The 24457-nt window shown below is 40.7% G+C and overlaps 1 protein-coding gene across 1 annotated transcript in view; it reads left to right on the plus strand.

Moving 5' to 3' along the window:
- The window catches only part of slc16a4 (solute carrier family 16 member 4), a 38301-nt gene extending 14097 nt beyond the window's left edge, over positions 1-24204 (plus strand). Inside the window, exons 4-11 of the mRNA XM_046056308.1 lie at positions 3875-4007; positions 5177-5309; positions 5521-5664; positions 5829-5990; positions 6155-6817; positions 12823-13034; positions 18194-18287; positions 20656-24204. Of these exons, the coding sequence (XP_045912264.1) occupies positions 3891-4007; positions 5177-5309; positions 5521-5664; positions 5829-5990; positions 6155-6817; positions 12823-13034; positions 18194-18287; positions 20656-20864 (1734 nt within the window). The 5' untranslated portion in view covers positions 3875-3890 and the 3' untranslated portion in view covers positions 20865-24204. The remainder of the gene's footprint in view (positions 1-3874; positions 4008-5176; positions 5310-5520; positions 5665-5828; positions 5991-6154; positions 6818-12822; positions 13035-18193; positions 18288-20655) is intronic.
- Positions 24205-24457: the final 253 nt, after the last annotated feature.

The following is a 24457-nucleotide window of genomic DNA, read 5'->3' on the forward strand; positions in this document are numbered from 1 at the left end:
CAGAATGAGAACATGGATCCATCATGCCTTGTTACCACTGTGCAGGCTGGTGGTGGTGGTGTAATGGTGTGGGGGATGTTTTCTTGGCACACTTTAGGCCTCTTAGTGCCAATTGGGCATCGTTTAAATGCCACGGCCTACCTGAGCATTGTTTCTGACAATGTCCATCCCTTTATGGCCAACATGTACCCATCCTCTGATGGCTACTTCCAGCAGGATAATGCACCATGTCACAAAGCTCGAATCATTTCAAATTGGTTTCTTGAACATGACAATGAGTTCACTGTACTAAAATGGCTCCCACAGTCACCAGATCTCAACCCAATAGAGCATCTTTGGGATGCGGTGGAACGGGAGCTTCGTGCCCTGGATGTGCATCCCACAAATCAACTGCAAGATGCTATCCTATCAATATGGGCCAACATTTCTAAAGAATGCTTTCAGCACCTTGTTGAATCAATGCCACGTAGAATTAAGGCAATTCTGAAGGCGAAAGGGGGTCAAACACAGTATTAGTATGGTGTTCCTAATAATCCTTTAGGTGAGTGTAATTTGACAATTCCATGGAGGCATGTACTATTTTCACCAATATTACCATTGTACTTAAAACTACTTTTGCTATCATTCTGTTTCTCAGGTGAGAAGGGATTCTGAGTATGTGTCTCAGCTGAAAAGAGGCCGGGTGCACAGGGTGTGCAGCATCACACCAGTCACTCCCAGCTCAGAGGAAGCAGGGGGGAGGGGCTGTGGTAGTAGGCTGGGCTACAACTGCAGCATAGCTCTGCTGTTCCTGTGTGGATCACCAGGCATTGAGGGTCTCCTTTTTCAACAGCTTCATTGCCTGGCCTGTGGTGCTGCAGCATTTAGACAACACTGTTGTGCCCAGAAACTTCCCTTTAGAGTCAGCCAGCAGGACTTCTTGTGTGTGTTTTTGGGCTTGCTTTCCAGGCTGAGTCGAGGGAAGCTGGCATGGGCAGAGCTGGCTGTTGGCAGGTGGCTGTGTGGATGTCTCAGAAGGTAGCATGGTGTTGTTGGGCTGGGTACAGGGCAGAGAGGATGAGGCAGAAACAAGGCAGGGAGAGTATGTGTTTCTGTATTTGCCCCTGTAGGGACTGATGAGAGTCGGTCTGTCATGCGTTGAACTTGCCTGGTGAAGCTCCTTTTTCTCTTCTCAGCATCCTCCTTATGCTAACTGCGCACCGAGCGTGTTGTTGTCCTGTTTGAGTGCCTCTAGACTTCCCCTGAGGTCAGATGCCTTGTCTCTCTTGAGCTGCTGGAGCTCCTCTTTAAGCTGCTGCAGTATTGTCTGGGGGGTCAGACAGCCTGTGTGGGAGGAACAAAGATGGACAAGGTGGTGGGGTTCCCTACTGGGCTCTCATCATCTTCACTGTCAGAGGGGACATTGATCCTCAGGCTTCATTCCCTTGGGACATGGCCTTTCCTTTGGTGTAGTATATGATGACAAGCGGAGGGTCGTCCTTGTCAAGGTGTTAATCCTTACAGATCCTTTATCTGCCCCCTGAGCCCATGCCCTAGCTGGATACACATGCGTAATTGCGGCACAGTATCTTTTTAGATGTTAATGGAATCAATGAAGAATATCCATCCATCCATCCATCCATCCATTGTCAACCGCTTATCCTGCGTACAGGGTCGCGGGGGGCTGGAGCCAATCCCAGCTGACATCGGGCGAAAGGCGGGGTACACCCTGGACAGGTCGCCAGTCCATCGCAGGGCTCAGTGAAGAATATGAGGTTGTTATTCTTCCTTCCTTTTTTGTGTTCAGTGAAGAGGATCTCTCTGTTTTTACACAGTGTCTTTTCCTTGTGTTTCACCCTAGCTGTTCCACTCTTACATTTAGCAGGGTGCTCAATGTCCTTGCTGTAATGTCTGCTGACCGGTTTCCATGGCGGCCACTTGTTTACTGCAGTGGAGATAGGGTAACCATTTACTTTGCTAGCTTTTCTAGTTCACAGAAAAGCTGAACTATATTCAGCTTACCAGTTATCTTAATGTTACCAACAAGGATCCTTTAAATTTTCTTCTCGTCTTCATAGAATAACTCTGATATTTCCTCTTCTGTTCTTGTTGATTAATGTGGTAACCTCTTCTTTAGAGTCCTCTCTGAAGATTATTTGAATATTATTTTGCAAACAGTCCTACTTTTTTAGATCCAAGTTTGTGATCAGGAACTCATCCTCAGCTACTCTTATGGAATCTTGGAATCCCTCATCTTTAATCATTATCTTATTGACCATCAGTGTGTTTACCAGCACTTAAATAACCTGTTTTTTCTGATTTCTCCAGTAACCTGACTATCTAAACATCAGGTTCAACAAAATGCATTGGTACCCTGTGAGAAAGAAAGTTAGGTTTACTTCAACTGTTCTCACGTGGAACGTGTCACCTTCCTTATGAAGCATTTGTAAACCTGACTTTTGGAAGAATTTGAAACAAACCCTGTTTGCCAGCAGTCTTCTTCCCTGCTTTTGCGTTGGTACATTTTTTGACATGTTACAGCCACCAACTGTTGAGTAGAGGAATAGCAAGAAACCATCGGCGGGACTGTGTATTCACCCATGTCCCACTCTAAAAAAACATTGCTCCATTACAGTATCAGTGGTCAAAAAGGGTTCTTGTGAGTCAGGTTTAGAAGACACCTGGTTGACAGCTACATGTCTGCTGGAGAAAATTTATTTATTGGCCATGAATTTCTTTTACTGCATTTCTAACACAGTTTTTTACAAAGAATGCATGAGCATGACAAAGAACTGGACAGTGAAAGTGGAGCTGACAGCATGGGATGTAACGTCCTTACTGTAGCTTCAAATCCTTGTATCCAAAATAATTAAATCCTAAATCTAAGTAAAACATCAACTTGCGTACTTTCCAGCAATTCAGTCATGTTTTTCGACTGCATGGAATCAAGTTGGCAATTCCTAGAAGCATGTTTACTGAGTTATAGGGATAACTTTGCAAAGCCAGAGCAGATTTCAGAGGTTTTACTCTGCAAAGTTATCCAGATAAGTCAGTAAAACTGCCTCCTGGAATGAGCCTCTGAGTTTTTTTTGCTGGTTCACAAATTAAAATATCACAAAGTTAAAACATCATCATCATCTTCATCAACAAAGCAAACTTTAGACCTTCATGCCGAGGACATGCTGATACGTGCTGATGCCGAACTTCGAGATACACATGATTAAATATTTGCACTTGCTGCGACATAGACACACATCATTTAAACACTGCTGAGACATTCAGTCCAGTCCATCTGTAATAAGGGCAAAAGAGGTGGGAAAGTAACCAGGTTGCTGTACTGTAACTGGCCTGTTTCACAGTTCAGTGACTGCACACGATAATACAGCCTTACTATCTACTATCAGTTACCCTTATAGGATAATTCTGTACCATGAGATAAAGATAAGAAATGAATGTCAGACATTCAATTGTCTCCTTGAATGGTTCAGAATGATTAGATTTACTTTTTGGTCAACCGTTTCCTGTAAAGTTGCTAGAAGCAAAAACACTGTATGGAAGATGAAAATCACTGGTTGCTTTATTTAGAAAATTATCAAGCTTTTTTTTCTTTTTGAGAAAGAATCTGCTTGAGACGGAGATTTAATCACACAATACAAATGCATCGAATGTCTCTTAAACACACGTTACACTTTGCAGCAAGTATTTTACTTTTACAGTGAATCCAGTGCCATACCTTAAAATGCTCCCGCCCTGTAATAACCACACTGTGTTTCATATCCACATGTGAACATCCACAGCATTTTAGAATATATTTGGCCTGTGATGCAATGAATGCTTCTGATTAGGCAGCCCAAGAGATTTTACTATTATTGATAGTTTTTTTTCTGTCTCTTAGTGAAACCAAGGCAGCCATGAACCTGTTCAGGAAGGATGCCATGACCACTAAGAAGGAGAAAGAAAAAGAGATCCAGTATGAGGACCCTCCAGATGGAGGTTGGGGCTGGATGGTAGTGCTGCATTGCTTCCTGGTAGGTCCACCTCGGGTGTTTACAATCCCTCATCTCACAAACATGCAAATATTTTGTCCATATACAACGGTTCTTCCACTGCTAGTTTTCCAACCACTGCGATCAAATGCATATCTATTAACGAGAGACTAAACTTAGAATAAAATACTTAATCATTCATGTTTCCTTTTCCATAGTCTCCATATGTGTTTCACCGAGCTCATCCTGTAGCAGGAACACTAATCAAACATGAGAGCGTTTACTTTACCTCACATGCAGTCTTTGCAGCACCAAGTGAAGCCAAGGCTGAAGTGCCTTAAACCTGCATTTTTTTTAATACCCAGCAACCTGTGGAGCCGCAAAAAGAAGTCTGATTACATTGTAGTCTATGACAAAATGACACAACTTCTTACTTTATTACTTCAGTACTTCAGTAATGGTCAGTAATTGAGTATGGTCTCAATCGCTAGTTTCAAGTCTTCTTCAATATAGCATGATGATCAGTTACGTGAAGCAGGGTATGCTTTAGGGCATGGCTACCTTGTGACTGTCAAGTCGCTACCATGGTGACTTGTCAATCAGGAAAGAGGCGAATTGTATCCACTGTACTGTGTACACTTAACTACAACTAGCCGTGAACTTGTTTTTGGGTTCTGTTGCTGTTTTTGTCATTCATGGTTTTAAGCTAGCCAAAATGAGCATACCAATTAATATCACAGTTAATGTGAATTGGGACAACACAGTGGCCCTCTGGATAGCACTGCGGCCTCACAGCAAGAAGGTTCGAACTTTGGTCGTCCCAGGCTTTTCTGTGTGGAGTTTGCATGTTCATACGTGTCGGTTCTCTCCAGGTGTTGCGGCTTCCTCCCATCGTCCTAAGACATGCAGGCTAGGTTAATTGGTGACTCTATGTGAGTGTGTAAGGCTGTTTGTCTCTATGCCAGCCCTGTGATGTAGGTTTACAAGTGGTAACCTGTCCAGGGTGTTCCACGCCAGTTCACCCAATGTCACCACCCTTTTACACTGCACGGATTAGCAGGGAAAGAGGATGGATGGATGTGAATTACAGATGGTTCCAAAAAACTGAGATGCCAAACTTTGTAGATGGTAGTCCACAAACCAATGGGGGATGTCAAGGTGTTACTCATCTCATTCCCATTATTTGCATCTATGTGTGTGTGCTTGCGCAGGTAAACGTCCTGGTGATGGGAACACTGAAGAGCTTTGGGATCTTCTTCGTGGCATTCCAAGATGAGTTTGGAGGCTCGTCGGAGAGCATCAGCTGGATCGGTTCCATCATGTCAAGCCTCCGTCTGTCTGGAGGTTCGTAACTGTGTCCCCTACACAGCTCTGTGTTGAATCCATCAATGAGATGTAAAGATAACGATTCCTCAAATGTTCCTTGTATAATTGTGTCTTCTTCATGTGCCCAATCAATTTGTAAGGACAGAGGAAAGGTTTTATCATTTGAAGCCACTCTTCCACTGCACGAAACATTTTTAGATTCTATGTCTTTGTGCTTCCTCTCCTGTAGCACCCCTTGCCTCTGTGGCCTGTGCCAAGCTAGGGGCCAGGGTGACCTCCATTGCTGGGGCAGTGCTGGTTAGCGGAGGCTTCCTCCTCAGTATTTTTGCCAACAGTGTGGTGTTCCTCTACGTCAGTATGGGAGTGATAGTTGGTGAGTAGTTTTCCTGATGACTTTGAAACCACAAAGCAAAACCAAAGTCATCCTCCGCATGAGAAAATCTATTTGAGGTCATTGGTTACGATTTTCTCTCTTGTCTGCCCACATAGCTTTGACAAGTAATGTTAGATAATAAGTACATTCTTTACTCCTCTTAGGAATGGGTTTTGCACTACTATACCAATCCTTCTCAGTGGTCACGGCGTTGTACTTCCGAAAGAGGCTCGCAACAGCTTATGCGATCGGGCGTTCTGGGATGGGTTTGACCTTTGCACTTGCACCATTCACTCAGCTGCTCCTGGACAAATATGCTTGGCAAGGTAGGTGGGAAAAATCTATTAATGAGAAGACCCTAATATATTTCTTTAATTGGTGCTCAATGTATAATGTATGTAAGTGGGTTTTCTGGTGTATTTTCTTTTTTGTGTGAGAATAAATACTGCACATATAAGCAGACATTCTGAGCTCTCTTTGTCCCCCACAGGGGCAATGCTGATTCTTGGCGGTCTCATGCTGAATCTGGTGGCCACTGGGATGCTTCTGCGACCCATCAAAGTGAAGCCTTCCAATTTTAACCCTACCTCTTCTCCCATCCAAAAGAGCCCTGCTGTTTCCCTTAAGAGCTCCTCAGAGAAGGAATACACTAAGAGCTGCTTGAATGGCTCCTCTCATTTATCCAATGGTATCTCTAAATCAGACTCCTTCCCATCCCCTCCTCCTCCTCCTCCTCCTCCTCACGGGGACACTGAGAACCTGGGGCAACAATGTACTCAGGGACTCAAGGATCAGTTAGTGAACCCTGAACTGACCAGGCTGGTCCTCAATGGTGTGAACGGCCATGAGCCCCACCATGACTTAGGTCAGTGTAAACCCACAACTCCAGACCGCTCAGCGGAGCTCAATGGCAGCATGAATGCATCGACCATTGTTGGATTTCCCTCACATGCCAGCACACCAAGTGAAGAGACCGTCAGAAAAGCCAAAGTACTGGATTTCTCCCTGCTAAGGGACCCGTTCTTTTGCATCTACACTTGGTCCTTGGTCTTCAGTCAGCTGGCCTACTTCATCCCCTATTTCCACCTGTCTGCCCGTGCCAGAACCCTGGGCATCGATGCCATGGATGCATCCTTTATCATCTCTGTGGCAGGTGAGGCACACAAGAGTTCCTACTTTGTTTTTATGATTCACCTTAAAGGAATAGTTTGATATTTTGGGAAATGGAGCTCATTTGCTTTCTAGTTAGATGAGAAGATTGATACCACTCTCATATCTGTAGCTGCAGCTAGTTATCGTAGCTTAACATAAAGACTGTAAATGTGGTTATGGCTATCCTGGCTTGATCCAAACAAAATCCTCCAACCAGCACCTTTACAGCTCACTAATTAAAACGGTAGATCTTGTTTGAAAATAAAAGACAACCAACTAATAAAAAAGAAATGAGTGTATTTCCCAAAATCAAAAAGTTTTTCGACCATAAAGGTCATCTTTTAAACAGAAGCATGAACAAATTAAAAAAAACAGCTCGTCTCATATATAATGCAATTAACAGAGTTACAGTTTTAGGAATATTTTCAATGTCACAATTGTTGGAGGCATTTGTTTTTTGAATACCTCCCCTTCTGGGTACCTCTGTTAGGTACAGTACTTACTGACTGACTGTGGACCATATATGGTGTCCCCCACATCCACCACCAGTACCACCCCTCACCTGACTGCCACCTTAGCAATTTGATTGGTCTAAAATCACATGATCCTATAGCAAAGTTATTTGTGGTCACGTTTGAATTTCAGTGGACCCTGTTTGCTGCTGTGTTAATTGTACTGGTTAATTTTTGTTATACTTCTCCGTTTGAAATGCACTTCTTTGCTTGATGTCTCTTATGGAAGTTGAAACTGGTGGATTTTACCAATGAAACGCATTGCAAAAGGTTGCACAAAGTTCATCTTTTATACACCAGTCATGCATTTCACTGTGTCTGAAATTTGGAAAAAGCATGTAGCCAAATGATTAACCTGCAGGCTCCTGATTGAATAGACAGCAGATTTCTGCTATTTGTCTTTAAATGTGGATTTCATAGTGACTGAGAAGAGGGAGGTTTTAAGACTGTGTTTGAGAAGCAATGCAAAAACATCCTCAGTCAACTTCTAGGCATTAATTATTTGTAAGCTGCAGTCTTATGTAATGAATGTGCTTACATAAAAGCTGAACTTTGGTCCACTGGCCAGGGTGGGTGGGTTCAGCAGTATGCCATTGATGAGGCCACTCCATATGAACAGAAAACAGCATTAACATTTTGACCACCAACTACATGTGCATGTAATTCTTTAAGAGTGCTTGGTCAGACTTTGTGAATAATTGAAATGCTCCAGATGGGGTTGTGCATTTATGAGTTACATGCTTCTGTTTTGTAATCTTTCCCTTGGTAATCAGTCCTCAGCAGACAGATAGTATTACCTTTTGATGAAAAGTGTGTTTTAGATAAGAATAATAATCTGTTGTCACTTGATGTCACAGTTTCTCATTCACCTATGTCACAAGATGTAATAATAGGAGAGAGTTTGAGAGATACTACCGTCATATTAACACCAGAAGTGCTTCATGATTTTATCCACTCTTTTTTTTTTTTTATCACATCTCTTTAGTGTTAAAATGACATATAATCGTTTAAATTATGCATCAGTGGTTTTGCTTTTGAGGAATTGTTTTAGATTGCCTAAGCATTTTCTGCATTCTGAAAAGCAAGTCATTGTAAAGTACAGTATGTAGATGGCCTGGTAAACATAGGTTTTTCTTTGTCAGCATTGGTGTGCAACAGCAGCAGGACACCACCACTGCTGGCGAAAATGGGGAAATTACTGAAAACACAAGAAACACAGCAGTGATGATAACGTTTATGGTTTGAGCTAAAACTGAAATTGGGGTCAAATAATAATATGCTGTATAAATGTTACAGACTAAACACTACAATTTACAGACAAATAAGAATAAGTGAATCCATCTTTACAGTTTTCTATTTTCTATAGATGTCAAAATTTTCCCTGATGGTCTGTGGGGTAACTTATGAGCTTCATGCCAGCGATGAGTGAGCAGCAAGACTGACAGATTCTTTTCACTCAGACACGTTTGTTCTGTCACATTTTCTGGTCATGTGCCCTGTAATGAGAGAGAAAGAGAGACAGAGCTAGAGAGAGGGGGTGCCACCCACACCACAAAGCCACCATCCTGGTGTCCTGCTGTCCTGCTGCCCCCCTTTCCCCGACCCAGCACTTGTCATAGAGGCCCATTGACTTGAAAGAGGCCACTATGGCCCGGGTCTGTCTGTTCATCAACCCTCAGTCACCAACTCTGGAGCTAACTGGAGTCGCTAAGCAACAGCTAACTGAGTAAAGTTGCTGGCGTGGTGACAAGAGGGGCTCCCAATTTTGTTCGAGTCCAGCTCTAAAGTGGCTGATACTTTGCAGAGGAGCACTGAGGCAGCAATCTGTACAAAAGAGGAGGCAAGACAAGCCAACTGCAACCTCAGAGAAGCTGGGAAAACCAATATGCCTTTTATAACCCTATGCTTGAATCTAGTGACAAAATTTCCCTCTTTGAAGCAAAGGGAATGGCGTCCCTCCAAGGTCCGTTTATGTCAATGGACATTCACATCCAACTTCTGTACCTGTCAGCACAACAGACAGAAATGATCAGAACTAATAATGTCCCTGAGGCAGTTGCCTTAAGGTGCTACTTGGAGAGGCCAAAGTTAAACTACATTGTGCTTAGTTTCAACAGGAACAGCTGCAGGCCTGGACCAACCTGCTGAGGCTAAAACACACAAACAAACTCAAAACTCGTCTGAATGCAAGCAGGGGACACCCCAGGATACTGTCTTGGGTTCGCTAGAGGAGGACACATAAACACAGCACAGCTGCCTCATGTCATCCTTCTAACCTCGGAAGAGAGAAACGCTTTAGATTCTGTTGTGTAAGAAAAGCAGAAGTGTTCATTAAAGAGGCATGTTCATCCTTTATTCATTTGAACTTCATTCAAAGCCTTTAAGAGTGAAGATGTAGTTGATCATGGTTAAAAACATCCCTGTGTTCATTTATGTAGATTAATGTAACCTTTATTCACAGTGAAGGTGAATATGCATAATTTACTTGGTAATACATACTATATGCAAACTCATCCATATTCAGCAGAATTTCCATCTGTTTTGAGTTCAAGTTGAGTGTCAGCGGCTGCAGCCTGTGCAGTTGTGGTGCAGAGGCTGAGCAAAGTATGGGACACTCTGATCTGCATAGAACCAGCTTGTTTCATTGATCAGTGGCTCAGCAGCGTATGCTTGTATCTATTCCTGCGACGGTCAATACACCACTGCAGTTTCTGCACCGCCTATCGAGTTCCAGTTGACCTCAGCAGAGAGCAGCACATATCTGCCGAGTCATCATACCCGACTGGATTAACACAATCAATCAGTTGTGATGGAGTGTGTGATTTGCACATGGTTTGACTGGGTGTTACCAGCGTAATGCACATGTTAACAAATGGATATGTTGCCAGACACTATTTCTGGCAACATTCTCATTACAACGAACAGGATCAACAAGGACTTGAAATAGACATGTCTAGACATCACTAATGCAGCGTTTGTACTTGTGCTGCAAAGTGTAATTTTGTCTGTCACATACACACACACCATGTGTAGATGCACACTCCTAGCTTTCATCAAGCATAAAATAACAACTTGATTTTAAAGGAACAACATACACTCATAGGTAATACCTTCACTGATTGCCTTAGCTGCAACTTAAAGTACACTTTGCAGGTCTGTGGCCATGGCTGGAAAAATTTGGCCCTTGCGGCCCTTTTATCTGTACTATTCCACCAGACCACTTCAAAGCTGAGTAGTAAGCGCTGTGGACAAATGTAGTTTTTATGTCCTGGTGACCAGTAAAAGTGCAGTTCTGGCTCTCTCCCCATTCATTCATAGGATAGGAGCCTGGTCTTGTTAGTCCGAAATAGCTGCCTGGAGGTGTTGCCAAGATGGCGGCTGAGTGGCATGACTTGCCTATAAAGACTTTGAAGTGTTTAATGGTCTGAGAGGAGTAATATACCTGTGTATGTGATAGGGCAATGGAATCAAGAGTGTGCTTGTTTGTTTGGGGAGTTTGAACTAAAGTTGACCTCTCCGCATGTGCACTGTTGCTCATGTGCCTTCCACATGAAAATGTATGCCTACTAGACAGCAGCACCCAACAGTTTGAACATACTGGTGGAGAACGGTCTGAAGTAGGCTACATGTAGGCCTACGTTACCCCACACCTAGTAAAAACAATAATCCATAAAATATGTATCATAAAAGTTACCAGTTAGTTAATAACTACCTGAAAATAAACACAGGACAACTTTGTTGCTTGTTGTTGGAAATGAAAACTATGTTTCCCTGCATAGGCTAATAAATAAGCAGGCATACATTTAGCACAGTAGAGCTACCAGATGAAACCTATTATACATGTATAGATTTATATCAAGGGAACCCTTAGTCTAATAACTTAAATAATATTATGATACGATATGGACCTAGGTCAATAACTAGTTAGCCAGCAATAAAGTTGCTACGCTATTTGGCATTGACTGACTGAGTGAGCACCAGCAGACGGTCTCACCTTATAGTGTTACGATAACTTATCTTATCTTATTATCATCGTCAATAATTGAATAAATCTTCATTCATCATTGTCGTGGTGGCATGACACACACACTACCTCCCTGCACCCTCCCTGAGAGTCCCTGTTTCCATGCATGCTACTTCTGCTTACCGGTTCAACTACACTCCCTCTGTTCCTTGGCTTCCCTATCACACACCCGCACCTCTTCCTGCTCCTCTGCTTGGCAGTGGCCATGACCTGCCAGCTTTCCTCCTTCTACCTGTTGCTGCATATAATTCACAACCACGACATCTGACACGAGATGTATAGAGGGCAGAGGGGGAGGGTTGGGGCCGGCCCAGTAAGAGATGTGATTGGGCCAGCCTAGTGTCATTATAGAAACCTGGTTAAATGCCAGATTACCAGTCCACCCCTGGCTGTGGCTGACTTTGACATTTAACTCTCGACCTCTGACAACTTTGGTCTGCTGAAGCAGTGTTTGTACTAAAGTCCCATCAGGATTATCTCAAAGAACAAATGTATCTACTGTTTTATGAAATGGATGTCATAGTACTGAAAGCATGTCTGCGTGTAATTATCTTGGAGGGGAGTCGTTTAGGGTTCTGTTTTTAATTTTGTTTTTATTTGGGTAAAGTTACTCTTTAATGCATCTACCCTATAAAACCAACATAAGTAACTTTAAAAGAAATCCCTAGACCTTTGCTTTCCAGAAGTATATTTATTTCTAGTGCTGCTTTATTCACTTAATTGCTCTGGTAATTGAGGCTGGATCTGTTTTCTAAAAGGTAAATGTGAAGGTTCTTGATTAAAGACATTTTTATCTAAAGGTGAAGAGAGTAGAGATGTGCATGTAATTTTTGAATTCCATCAAAAACTTCCATTACCAAAGAGCAGCTTCCTGTTACATATTTTATTGCATGTGTTCCCCAGTCAGCCTCTCTTCTCTTTTTCCTTCCTTTTAGGAACATCTTACTTTACTTTATTTATCTAGAATAATCTACATAGTATCAATCCTGCTTTTTGGGAGTTCTGGGTACATACATTTAAAAACCCCAAATCAAACAACCATATTAAATCATTGTAACAGCTTATTTGGGCCACTCTAGGCAAAAATAAATAAATCAATTACGGAGCCAGGGGAGGGGGGTAATATTCAGAGAAAAACACAGAATATCCAAGATTAAAGTGGTAGATTAAGAGAAAAAACCCTCTGAGATTAAAGTTATAAAGTCATTAATAATACAAGACAAGAGTCAGTGCAGACAGTTAGGCAGATATGAGGGACTGCAACAAAGTCAGCATGTGTCACACCTTAGTCATGTATAATTTTTTGAACTTTGTGAGTTTTTCTTGTAAAGTTACCACTTTAATCTCAGGGAATATTTTTTGAAAATATGGTAAATATTTAATCTCACTCTTCACTCTCTCCCAGTTTCTCATCCACCCAATTTATAAGCCTCTCCTGATGGTTTACGCTGTTTTCTTTGTCCGTTGCAGGTATCACAGAGACCATTGCCCAGCTGGCCTCAGGCTGGGTGGCAGACAGGAACCTGCTTCATAAATACCACTACCACAAGGCCTACCTGATCCTCTGTGGCCTGGTCAACCTGCTCTCCCCGCTGGCCACCTCCTACATCCTGCTGATGGTTTACGCTATCTTCTTTGCAATTTTCTGTGGTGGATACATGGCACTGCTGCTGCCCGTTTTAGTAAGGAGATCACACTATCTGAACATGGCTATGCATTTGTACTCTTAAAACAAATAAACCTCTATTACTAGTAGGGGTGTCATTTTTAACAATGCTTTACTTTACAGGTCCCATTGTTTTGTATAATTTCCTAGAAAATAACTCATATGTAACTTCAAATTCATGGGAAGGTTTGTGGAATGGAGTGAGTGGGCTAATTTGGTACTTATTGTAGGGAAATGGAGACAAGACTATTTCACTGTGTGGCCATATCCAAGCATGCATGCTATTTTGGTTCACGTAGGTGGAGCAGCGCAAAGTGCAGAATGGCTGGGTAAAGTGGAGTATAGATCAGAGGGTATGGTGATTAATAAATAGACTCTCATTGCTCAGACACAGAAAAGTTCAAGTATAAAGCAGCTGTGGACAACAGATGCGAGTATAAGAATCACTCATATTAATTTAAAGATAAATGCAAACCGATTTACAGATGTTCCCGCTTTAATCACATTAAACACAACTTTTTAAATGTGGATTTAAAGGCTGCTACTGGCTGGGGAGTGTTTCATCCATCCAACCCTGGACGTTAATTACTAAAAGAATCAAAACGGTTGGAATTTCAAAGCGAATTTTAAGGTCGGGAAAATACCAAACGGTCGGAGTGCTGATTGTGCTGGTTGTTGCATCGCCAAGAAAATAGGGCCTTTAGAGTCTACAGCCATGGTAGCAACTCTGTGAGGTTGTACTTTGGCACAGGTGTTTACCATGTTCACCATCTTAGTTTAGCATATTAGAATGTAAACATTTGCAAATTAACACTAAGTAAGTAAGGGTGGTAAGTAAGGCTAATTAGAATATTATTAGTTTTGGAGATATATGGCCATAAACCAAAGTGTATATGGATAAATAGAATGACAGCACATGTCTTTATCAGTCCAATTTATCCTCTGAAGACCATGACCATATAGTTTCTGGGATATTTGATCATGGACCAAAGTGGTGGACCGACACAGCATGGGTAAAAATTAATTCATATGTACTTGAACAGAAATGGAGCAATCCTTTCAATAACATTCCACTAGAAACCAACCAGCGCCTATGTATTCAACACAACTAAACTCAAATCACTCAGAACTATCTATTTTACCTCAAGTGCTCATTGGCAAAATCATGTGCCAAATCATATAATTCTTTACAAGTAAATTATTAGGAAATTCCAGACACATAAAATAAACTGTTATCTAACTTTCATTGGCAAATTCAAATATTGTCTCAAACAGACACAAGGCAGGGCGGAGTGTAAAATTTCAAGTGAAAACGATCTTTTAGAAATATCAATAAAGGTCAGTGAAGGCAGTTAAATGTTGCAGTCTATGATATCTTCTAAATATTATTTGACTTTTCACACAATCCCACCAGCATCAGTCTGTAGTTCATTTACCAGGGAAGACCCCTTCAGTATCAGACTCTAACCTGGTAAATTCACAGTAACTATTTGAGTGGCGGGGACTTTTGTACCATGAAAAATTGGCTTCATTACGTCATTGTGTCACACACTGGAAAGGGAAAGGTATCCTTGAAGCAGACAAATGGAAATGTTTCCCAACTTCCTTTATGGGTGGAACAACATATTAAGTCAGCGAGTATCCAGTATCATCAGGTCATATCACAGCTGAAAACAAAAACGTGAGGACATATGTGGTGTGATTTCCCTTGCCAATGGCGTGGTCTCAAAGGCCAGGACATGCCTCAGGGCCTACATGTTGACAATTGTGATTTTTCTTTTATCTGAATGTGAATGGAAGAACCAGTCAAACCAGTTTTCTTCTTCAATCAGATAAGAACCTGTATTAAAGCTCTGCTCTGTCCCTGCCTTCCGATGTTCAACACTGATTTTCCTGACCAAGTTTTTCTCAAAGAGCGTTTGAAAAGGAGGACAGATAATTGTTTACATCTCCTAAAATGAGAATCAAAATCCTTGCCTGGAGCCAAGAACCTTGAAATGAAACTATTAACTATATATATAGTTTAACAATATATATAATTATATAAAACAATTTGTTTTATGAGACAATATGACAACCCTTTGATATTGTAAATTATGCTCTCAGACCTAAATCAGAGGTCTCAGCAGCACTGTCATGCAATTCAGAATCATCTCGAAAAGAAATAGGATCATTCTTGCACTAATAGTCTGAATGGTTCATTTATATATGGCGTTGTAATTATTTTGTGCATGCAGAAAATACATCTTTAGATTAATGTAAGAATTTGCATGCTCCTTTCTCTCTCTCTGTCCTCGTTTTGGGTGATGCAGTCAGAGATTCCAGCGCTTGTGCTATCACCAACAGAGATGTTGATTGGCTTGACATGATCTATCCATTGAGGAGGGGACCCCCTTTTCTGGGTCAGAGCCATCGATTGGCTATGTATGTAAAAGGATTTGCGGGACTCAATTGCGTATTCAGCGTATAGGGCGGGCCGGCAATGAGAATCAGATTTATTGCCAAGTAGGTTCACACATACAAGGAATTTGCTTTGGTATTTTGGTGCATAACAGTAAACATAGTGTGTAGAAAATATAAAGAAAGATAAAGCAAGTAGTCAAGAAGTATAAATAGTGGGAGGTTTTCTGCATCGTTCAGACCATCTCCCTTTTTCTCGACTGTTCAAGGGAAGTTATAAGCGATGTCACTACTGCCAGCTTCTTTTTATTCTCCCTTCTGAACATTTTCTGACAGTATGGCTGCACTAAATCGCGTAGGGTAGCTTTAGCATTCTCCAATTTTACATTGTTGGAAAAAGTTTTGAGTTCTTTTCCCCGTTGGAGGTATTCAGTTTTTCCATTCGAGTTTCTGTTGTATTGACTTATTCTGATGATAAAAATCAAAGCCGAATCGATAACTTTAGCTATGTTCTGTGTAGGTCATTGCTTCATCAACAAGCTGCTGCCATGTGTGGTGTCAGAACTAAAAGTCTCCAAATGCTTCTTGCATGTTTTAGACAATTTATTACAAGTCAAGTATTCACACCCACCATTTTCCAAAGCTTATTATACTTTTTAGTTTTTAGGATGTTTGTCCTAGGTATTGTCCATGTATTAGTTTTTATTGTTTTCCATACAGTTTATAAAGTAACATACAGATATTTAAATTCTATTCAGTTATTTTATCATATAGCACCAAGTCATAACAGACATAACGTTTGGTGCTATATAATAAAATACCTAATAAGGAAAAACTCCCTTTTGACAGGTAAAAAACATTGAGCAGAACCCAGACTCAGGGTGGACGGCCAGCCATCTGCCTCGACTGGTTGGGTTGAGAAAGAAGTTCTACATAGAGCTGTAAAGTATTAGTAATTGTAGTGGTATTAAAGGAGACCTATTATGCTTTTCTATATTTTATGACTTATCTACAATGTTGGATGTTCATGTTAAACATGGCCAAAGCTTCAAATAATGAGTCAAATTCTCAGATTTTCTCCTGTTCTGAACACTCTGTTTTGAACTGATTTTTCTACCAACAGCTCCGTTCTACGACATACAGCGCTAGATGGAGCCAGTATTCCATATATGGTCATTTGCTACGCTCAGTCTGTCTGTACTGCCAAAGTCCTTATAGGCAAGTCATGCCACTCGGCTGCCATCATGGCAACGCCTCCGGGCAGCTATTTTGGACTAGCAAGACCAGGCTCCTATCTGAATGAATGGGGAGAGAAACAGAACTTCACTTTTACTGGTCACCGGGACATGAAAACTATATGAATAGAATCAGCAGTAAAATCTAATAAATATCGCTGAAAAAGTTTGACAACTTTGCCCCAAAATTAGGGGGGTGGGGGTGGTGGGGGTGACCGCTTTCCCCATAGAGTTTTATTGAGGTTGTGATTGAGTTGTGTGTCTCCTTTATAAAACGTCTATGGCACCGCTCAGCGACAAGAAACTTATCACCGCTGATTGGGTAACACCTGTGACACGCCCACCACACAGAAGAAAACATACCTCGAAGCCCGTTGTGGAACATTGCACAACGTTGCAACGAAACATGCCGTTCAATACAAAAAACGTTGCAAACCATTGCAAAACGTTTTGAGATTGAACTCGCCCCTGATAACATGCTTCATGGCTTGGCCAATCAGAAGACAGTGGGCTTTGAGAGGGGGGCTTTAAGAGACAGGAGAATCTACAGCTTGTATCAGACAGGGTCTGAAATGAAGGCCTACATGAAGAGCCAGTATAAGACAGAAAATTATTTTTATGAACTTTGAATCATGCAAAGCTGCTGTACAGGAGTCACAGAACTACAATATAGGACTGGAAATGAACAATAATAGGTCTCCTTTCATAATAAAAATAATAACAATAATAGGACCAATAATAATTGTAGCAGCAGGTGTTAAGCAGGAACATGGGGGCAGGAGGTGGCCCACAACCACAGAAACACCTGCAGAAAGAGACAGAAGGAGAGGAGAGAGATTAGAAAGCACAAAAGTAAGGGAGAGGAAAGATATAGAGTTAGAAACGTGTATTAATGACATAGGAATGTATACAGCTGGAGAGGGAGAGGAGGAAAGGAGGAGAGAAGAGCTCAGTGCGTCATCTCCCATCTGTCTAGGCCTGTAGCAGGGATGGTTCAGGGCTCACCAGAGCCAGCCCTAACTATAAGCTTTATCAAAGAGGAAAGTCTTAGGCCAACTTTTAAATGTGGAGTTGGTATCTGCCTCCCAAACCCAAATTGGGACCTGATTCCACAGGAGAGGAGCTTGATAGCTGAGGCTCTGGCTCCCATTCTACTTTTGGAGACTCTAGGGAACCACAAGTAACCTTATATTCTGGGAGCACAGTGTTCTAGTGGGGTAATAGGTTACTCTTGAGGACATGATGGTGCCAGACCATTAAGGGCTTTAAACTTTTGCGGACAGGTTACCCCATCATGTTTTTTACACCATACTTAAATGGCTGAATGTTTTCAGATTCCTGGTAGGTATTTATTTACAACTGTTATATAGTTTAGGAAACTTTTTCTTATAATATTGTAGTAATGTGATGTATATGTGATTTGTACAGTGATAAATTGCATGCAAACCACTGTTAGCTTAAAATGCAAATACGAAAGAAGATTGCAGTTACAAGTCCCAGTGTGTGAAAAGCTTCAGTTTGAATATTTTCTGCTCTGCAGGTAGATCTCGTGGGGTCAGAGAAACTCAACAACTCCATGGGCTTCTCCATGTTCTTTGTTGGCCTGGGTTGCCTGACAGGGCCTCCTTTGGCAGGTAAGTGGATCATGTCATGGAAAACCTTCAAAAGTCTGACCTATCTAGCTAACATACTTTTCCACATGCAAATGCGTACATATGCACTGCATGTGCATAGAATTGAAGCCATTACATCACTGTTTTAAAGTGGCTTGTTACACACTGGGGAAGGTGAATTTTTACATGTGTTTCTGAATGTTTTGTGTGTGTGTGTGGGTCTGTCCCTAAGCGCTTCAAATGGATTGAGTGTGTGAGGGGATAAGTGAATGGGTTGATAAGTCTTTCTTATGAACACAGATTTTTTTGGGTGGCGATTCGGCACATTTTTTCATGGGGCCCTGAATTCCTTGCAATGCCTCCAAATGTGTGTCTGCCTGTCTGTGTGCATGCAGTCACTGTGGAGTGTGAAAACTGAAACCCACAGGAGAAAAACAACCTATAGTTAGTGCAGGCCACACTGCAGACAGGGGTTTGGGGTTGCTTTGACGAAATCGCGTACAGGGGTTACTGGGGCAAATTTCCTCTTGCCTACAAGCTAGTCAAGTCTAATCCTTTTAATACCAGTGTTGCATTTATTGCTGGGTTTGAGCCACTTCGTTTAAGTGATGGCAGACTGGCTATGTTAATCTTGAAGAGCTGTTTCTAATCTGGGATCCGTTTTTTATTACAGTGATTTTGTTACATCAAGTTGATTCCTTCTAATGGACTACGCCTTTATCTGGAGCAGCCAAAAAAATAGACATCAATCATCTGCTTAACACATGATCTGATGTGACCCAAACCATTTTTCTTCTTTAATAGTTTGAACCCTGAACCTTGCACAGAACTTATACAGCATGTCTCATCATGATAAACACGTATATTTGAGCAATTTTTCCCACTTTGTGAACATCTGAGGTATTTCCAGGAAAAAAAACTCTTCTTGACCTCATGGATAACATTTGGCTGCAGTTAAAGTGGAGGGGGGGGGGGGGGGTCCCTTGAACCAAGTGACATGGTCCCTATGTGAAATGCGACTAATGACCCCCTTGACGGTGGTACGGAAATAGCATGTGGCTCTATTTACCATTCCTGCAGTTCAAGTAAGAAACTGATGTTAGGCAAGCTATGGGTCCTCCTTCAGGCCACAGGTCGTGATAACATTCCTGTTGTTACATCCAGTTCTTCAGGATAGTCAGCTCTTTGTTAACTGTCTCTCAGCAGCTGTGTGGCCATGCCTGTTTTTTGTCTGGTCCAACAACTTGTCTCACAGCAAGTAACTGAGGTGAAATGTCAACATTGCTCATTTAAAGAAAACAAGTCCTGAAATTAAGTTTACAATATGTGAATATGATTCCTCAAAAATCATTTTATGAACAAATGTCTGTGTAATTTTTGGTACTGCCTTCTAATAAGTCAACCTTATTAAAGGATTTTGTTCTAACTACCATCTTTATTAAATGGTTAATGAATTACTAAACAATTTACTAATGCTTTATAAAGCAGTCATAAGATCATTAATAAGAAGATTTGGATTGCCAGGTTGAGAAAAAACTGTTGATGGTGGTCTTCTTTTTTTATTTTGTAATAATGCAGATATAAATGTAGAGCATAAATAAATACTAATGGGTTTTCACTTTCTAATAAGCCATGCAATCTGCAGTTATAAATGATAATAAGTCATTAATGAAGTGTTTTTTCATTAATCCATCAAGTCCACAGCTGTAAATGTCTACTATATTTTTCTGTAAGGTCAGTGGTCAAACTGTCACTTGTTGTGGTTTTCGTTGTGAACAAAAGAGCCAAAAAGATAAGTGTTTTGCTAGAAGACAATAAACATCAACCGTGGGGATTTTCACAACCTGGCAACTCAAAACTTGTTGATGGCTTAATAATGATATATCATTGCTACAATTTACAAATGGCTTAAACAGTGTGCTTTGTTAGATAGTGGTACCTCATTTTTCTTTAATGGTGTTTTCTATGTTAACTCAAATGCAAGTTTATTTTGGTTAATTTTTGCTGATTTTCTTTGCATTTTTTTTTGTCTTTGTGTAGCACCTTTTAATATTATCCTTACTCCATATGCATGGCATCCTTTTTCAGCACAATCTCAGCTACAGGTCCGACTTAAGCTAAGAACCTTAAATACAAGAATAATTACATAGGCTCTTGCAGACATTTACAAAATGTTTTCTCAAAAAACTATAATAGAACATTTCAGGGTTGGAAAAAATATTGTTTCACTATTTATACACACAAATATAGCAGTCTATTTACATCTGAAGTGATTTTATCCCAACTTGTTTTGTGCCTTTTTCATTGAAATCTATGAAAATATACTTATTGTGTTTGCTGATGAAGAGACTACCTCTTGAAGTGTTCCGGTGTTGTTTGTGTTTTGCAGGGTTCCTGTACGACTACACTCAGACATACGACTGTTCTTTCTACCTGGCTGGGCTCTGCTATCTGCTCTCCTCCATCTCCCTGTTCATGGAGCCGTTGGCTCAGCGCTGGAAAGCCAGGAACAAACTAACCCGGGACAAGAGAGCAGAGAGCAGCTGTAAGACCAATGGCTGCTTCGCACCCGACCGCCTGCAGAACGGCACTGTGTAGGAATGAAACCCAAGGAAGGCCTTCCATCTTGAACCAGCATGCTCATAACTTGCCATGTGCCTGCATGCCTTGGACCTTGGACTCCAGCTTAAAGTAGTGACCCAAGTGGCCCTTAATTTTCTGCAGGAGCATAACACGGGCCGAGGAGAAGAAGGTTATGAACACAGTAACACGGGGTCTAAGAAGAGGTGAATAGATGATTAAAAAGCCAAAATTTTGTTCTACAAACTGTTTTGTCCCCTATTTTTGTTCTTATCAGCGGCTCATGCATCCAAACCGAAGATAATTGCCCACATACTGTACATCATCCAGCACATTTTAATATTAGCATATTTGCAACCATAACTTATTAAAACGTAATATATAAATCAGTTTTCCAATGCACCAACAAAACATGTCACTGCACATGACATGGCTGGAAACAAAGCGTCCTTTCTTCAACTATTTTTTCTGTGATGACATTAATAGATGCAAATATCCGTGAAGGAATACTTTCCCCCTGATTTCTTTGGAAGCCTTTACCTGTGTCTGTAAACCTGTACTCACTGATATGCACTTTGGGCCAAGTTGTCATTATGCTGCATGACATTTCCTCTGACCTTTCACTGCCAGATAGTTAGGATACTGAGCAACCACTTAATTGCAGCCTGCGTCTATGACACAATGTGTAATCTGCTCTTTGAAGCCAAAAAGCAGTAGTTTAACATAGAAAAAAAGTCTTCGTATCAACACGATTATTGTAGCCACGTGGGTAGATTGTATGGCATGTGCTAGTATTTTGAGGTATTACGATGCGCACTCATACACTAGTATTTATATCTTCTAATTACTATTCTGCCCGGTTTTTGCCCATTAATTATATCAGCTCACTTTCTCACGCACACACTATTCAAACATCAAAATGTTCAGCCTATTTAGGACATCTGTACTTCTTTTCAGATAGTTTGATATTTTGAATGTTCAAAGTCTGACATTTTCTTTTCCTCTGGAACCCCTTCATAGCCTTCTCATTCATACTGTCATCTAAATACTACCCTTTATACCTAATGACATGAGTTCTGTTTTTCATACCTCTCAGTTTTTCTGGAATCACAGTTGAAGCTTTAAACTTTTTTTAGAGCTTTTCAGAAGTTATAATGCGTGTGCTGGTGACACTGACTTCTGGCAATGGAGCATTCAAGGGCAGTGGGAAGTTGAGCTAAAATCTCAGCTTCGTTCAGCACTTGCACATAAACAGACCCTTCAACTACTTTCGCATAAAGTAACCCTTTCACTGCTTTGATTTCAACCTGATTTCAACGGCCTTCAGTGTCATTGTTTGAATTTCAAAAGACAATTCGATTTACTCACTTTCAGCAGTAAACACATCGTTTGACATTCCAACTGCTTTCATCTCTTACACTTCAACTGACCGTTCGACTACTTTAACCAACAACCAACTGCTGTCACTGCTTACATACCAGCTAACACTCAAAACTCTCTCTTTTTTTACAGGGCTCACACTTTAACTTGCTCTAGTACTTGAATTTGTATGTGCTTTCTTTGTTAACAGTTTATCTGACAATTGAACTGTCTTTTTCAGCATTACACATGAAATTTGAATTGTTTTCATCTCATAAACTTCAGTTGCTTTTATCTTTTACTCGTCAGCTGTCAGTTTATCCACATTCAGCACTTGAATACAAATAGCTGCCGACAGGGAACAAACTTTAAAATGAAATTTCAGCTCTAACACTAACTGACCTAACCGACGCCTCGACACCTTTCAATGCTCACACTTCAACAAACAATTCAAACAATTTCAATGATTCAACTGACACCTTAACTCCTTAAATCTCATTTAATGACATTTCAAGCTGTTTACAGTGTTTGCACCTGCAGTTTTCAGTGCAAGCGAGCATGTTTAATTTACTTCAGATTTTTAAAAAAAATCAAAACCTTAGCTGTGACCTTTTAAATACTACAACAAACTAGAAACTGCCTTTCTCCTTTTGAGGGTCAGTAACGATAATACACATTTAAATAACTAAACATTCACATTATGCAGTACTTGGCAGCAACTATAGATGAGAGACTGTTCACACCTTGCTCATTGTTGGTGAGCTGTTCTATGCAAATGCACAGAGAGAGAGAGAGATTTTCCTGTCATTAACAGTTCACTTGCACGTCATTTTAACTGTAGCAAAGATGCCAGCTCCTGTGTGGTCGAGATTTTTTGATTGTGTGTCATTTTAATGACCTTGTATGTCTGTAAATCTCTGGCCAACTGTGTTACAAAGATGTTTTGTTGATGATTCCCATATACATGTAGATGCATGGTGCCCCAACTGGACTGGTAGGAAAACAGCTGCCCAGCCTTTACAGTGCCTGCAGGCAGCCAATTAATGGCAACGCAACTTATAATTATTTTGTGTTTGTATATGGGAGTCTGTTTGATGTTGAATCTGTTTTTTTATGTAGAGGAGGTTTTTGTGTTTTCAGTGGATTCCTTGTTTTTCACCAGTTTGCCTTACAAGGTACTGTAATGTATCTTTACTAACTTCCCTGTGATGTCAGCCAAAGACACATTAGAAACCTACCTACAACTTGAAGCTTACTATATTTGGAAAAAAAAAAATAAATAAAAAATTTAGACAGTTCATATAATTTAAACCACTACAACCACCCCATTGTTCAATCATTTCCAAGTCTTAACCGAGGACCCCAGAATCCAGGGATGGACATGTTTTGTTACTCTGCCCTCTTGTGGCAGAGGAATGCTTCTACTCAAAGAATGCTGTCTCAATTAGTACCAAATTATTCCTCCTCAACTCACTTTCACAATACTGAGCAAGGCCTTTTGTATTTGCTTCAATAACAGTCAGTGCAGACAGTCATGCACAAAAGCTCTTTTGGCTCACGAGTTGCATTCACCACCAGTATGCTTTTGTGACAGAGGTCCACTATTTTGTACCATAATAAATCTTATATGAAAAGTATTTGCTTTACAAGTAGATTTTGGGTTGGGATTATTTTTCTTGTTAGTTATCTGGATATTTAAAGAAACGTAAGTTTGAGCTGTATCTTGAAAGAATGTGTATGTCCCTTTGGTTATGTCTCAAATGCCACTGATAAGGAACTGAGTTCTGTTTGATGACATTTGATCTTGTGTTTATGTTGCAGGAAATGCATTTATGGGTAAAGCACTGTTTTGTCACTACTCTGGCTCCTGGATTTGGGAACTGATAGTTTAGAAAATATCCTTAACCAATCATAGATATTCTGTTCCAAGCCATTAAAGTTCGCTTTGATGCCTTGTGATGGCGCGCAGTCAGCTGTAATAAACTGACACATGACTCAAGTCTGTTGTTGTGTGATTCAGACAACCCAGAGCAATAAATGCACTGACACCAGGCCAACCTCTACCTCACTGCAAATAACACTCACAAGTTGAAACATCTTTAACGTGTTTTATTGACACATTATTTAGACACACTGACGTGAATAAACAATCGTTACATTGATTTGCATCTTTAGTTTAAAAGTAGACCCAACAAATGCTTGTAATTATTTCCAATACATTTTTTTTTTTTTTAACCACATTTTATTTAATT

This window comes from Micropterus dolomieu, linkage group LG08 (assembly GCF_021292245.1).
Source record: "Micropterus dolomieu isolate WLL.071019.BEF.003 ecotype Adirondacks linkage group LG08, ASM2129224v1, whole genome shotgun sequence".
Classification (NCBI taxonomy): Eukaryota; Metazoa; Chordata; class Actinopteri; order Centrarchiformes; family Centrarchidae; genus Micropterus; species Micropterus dolomieu.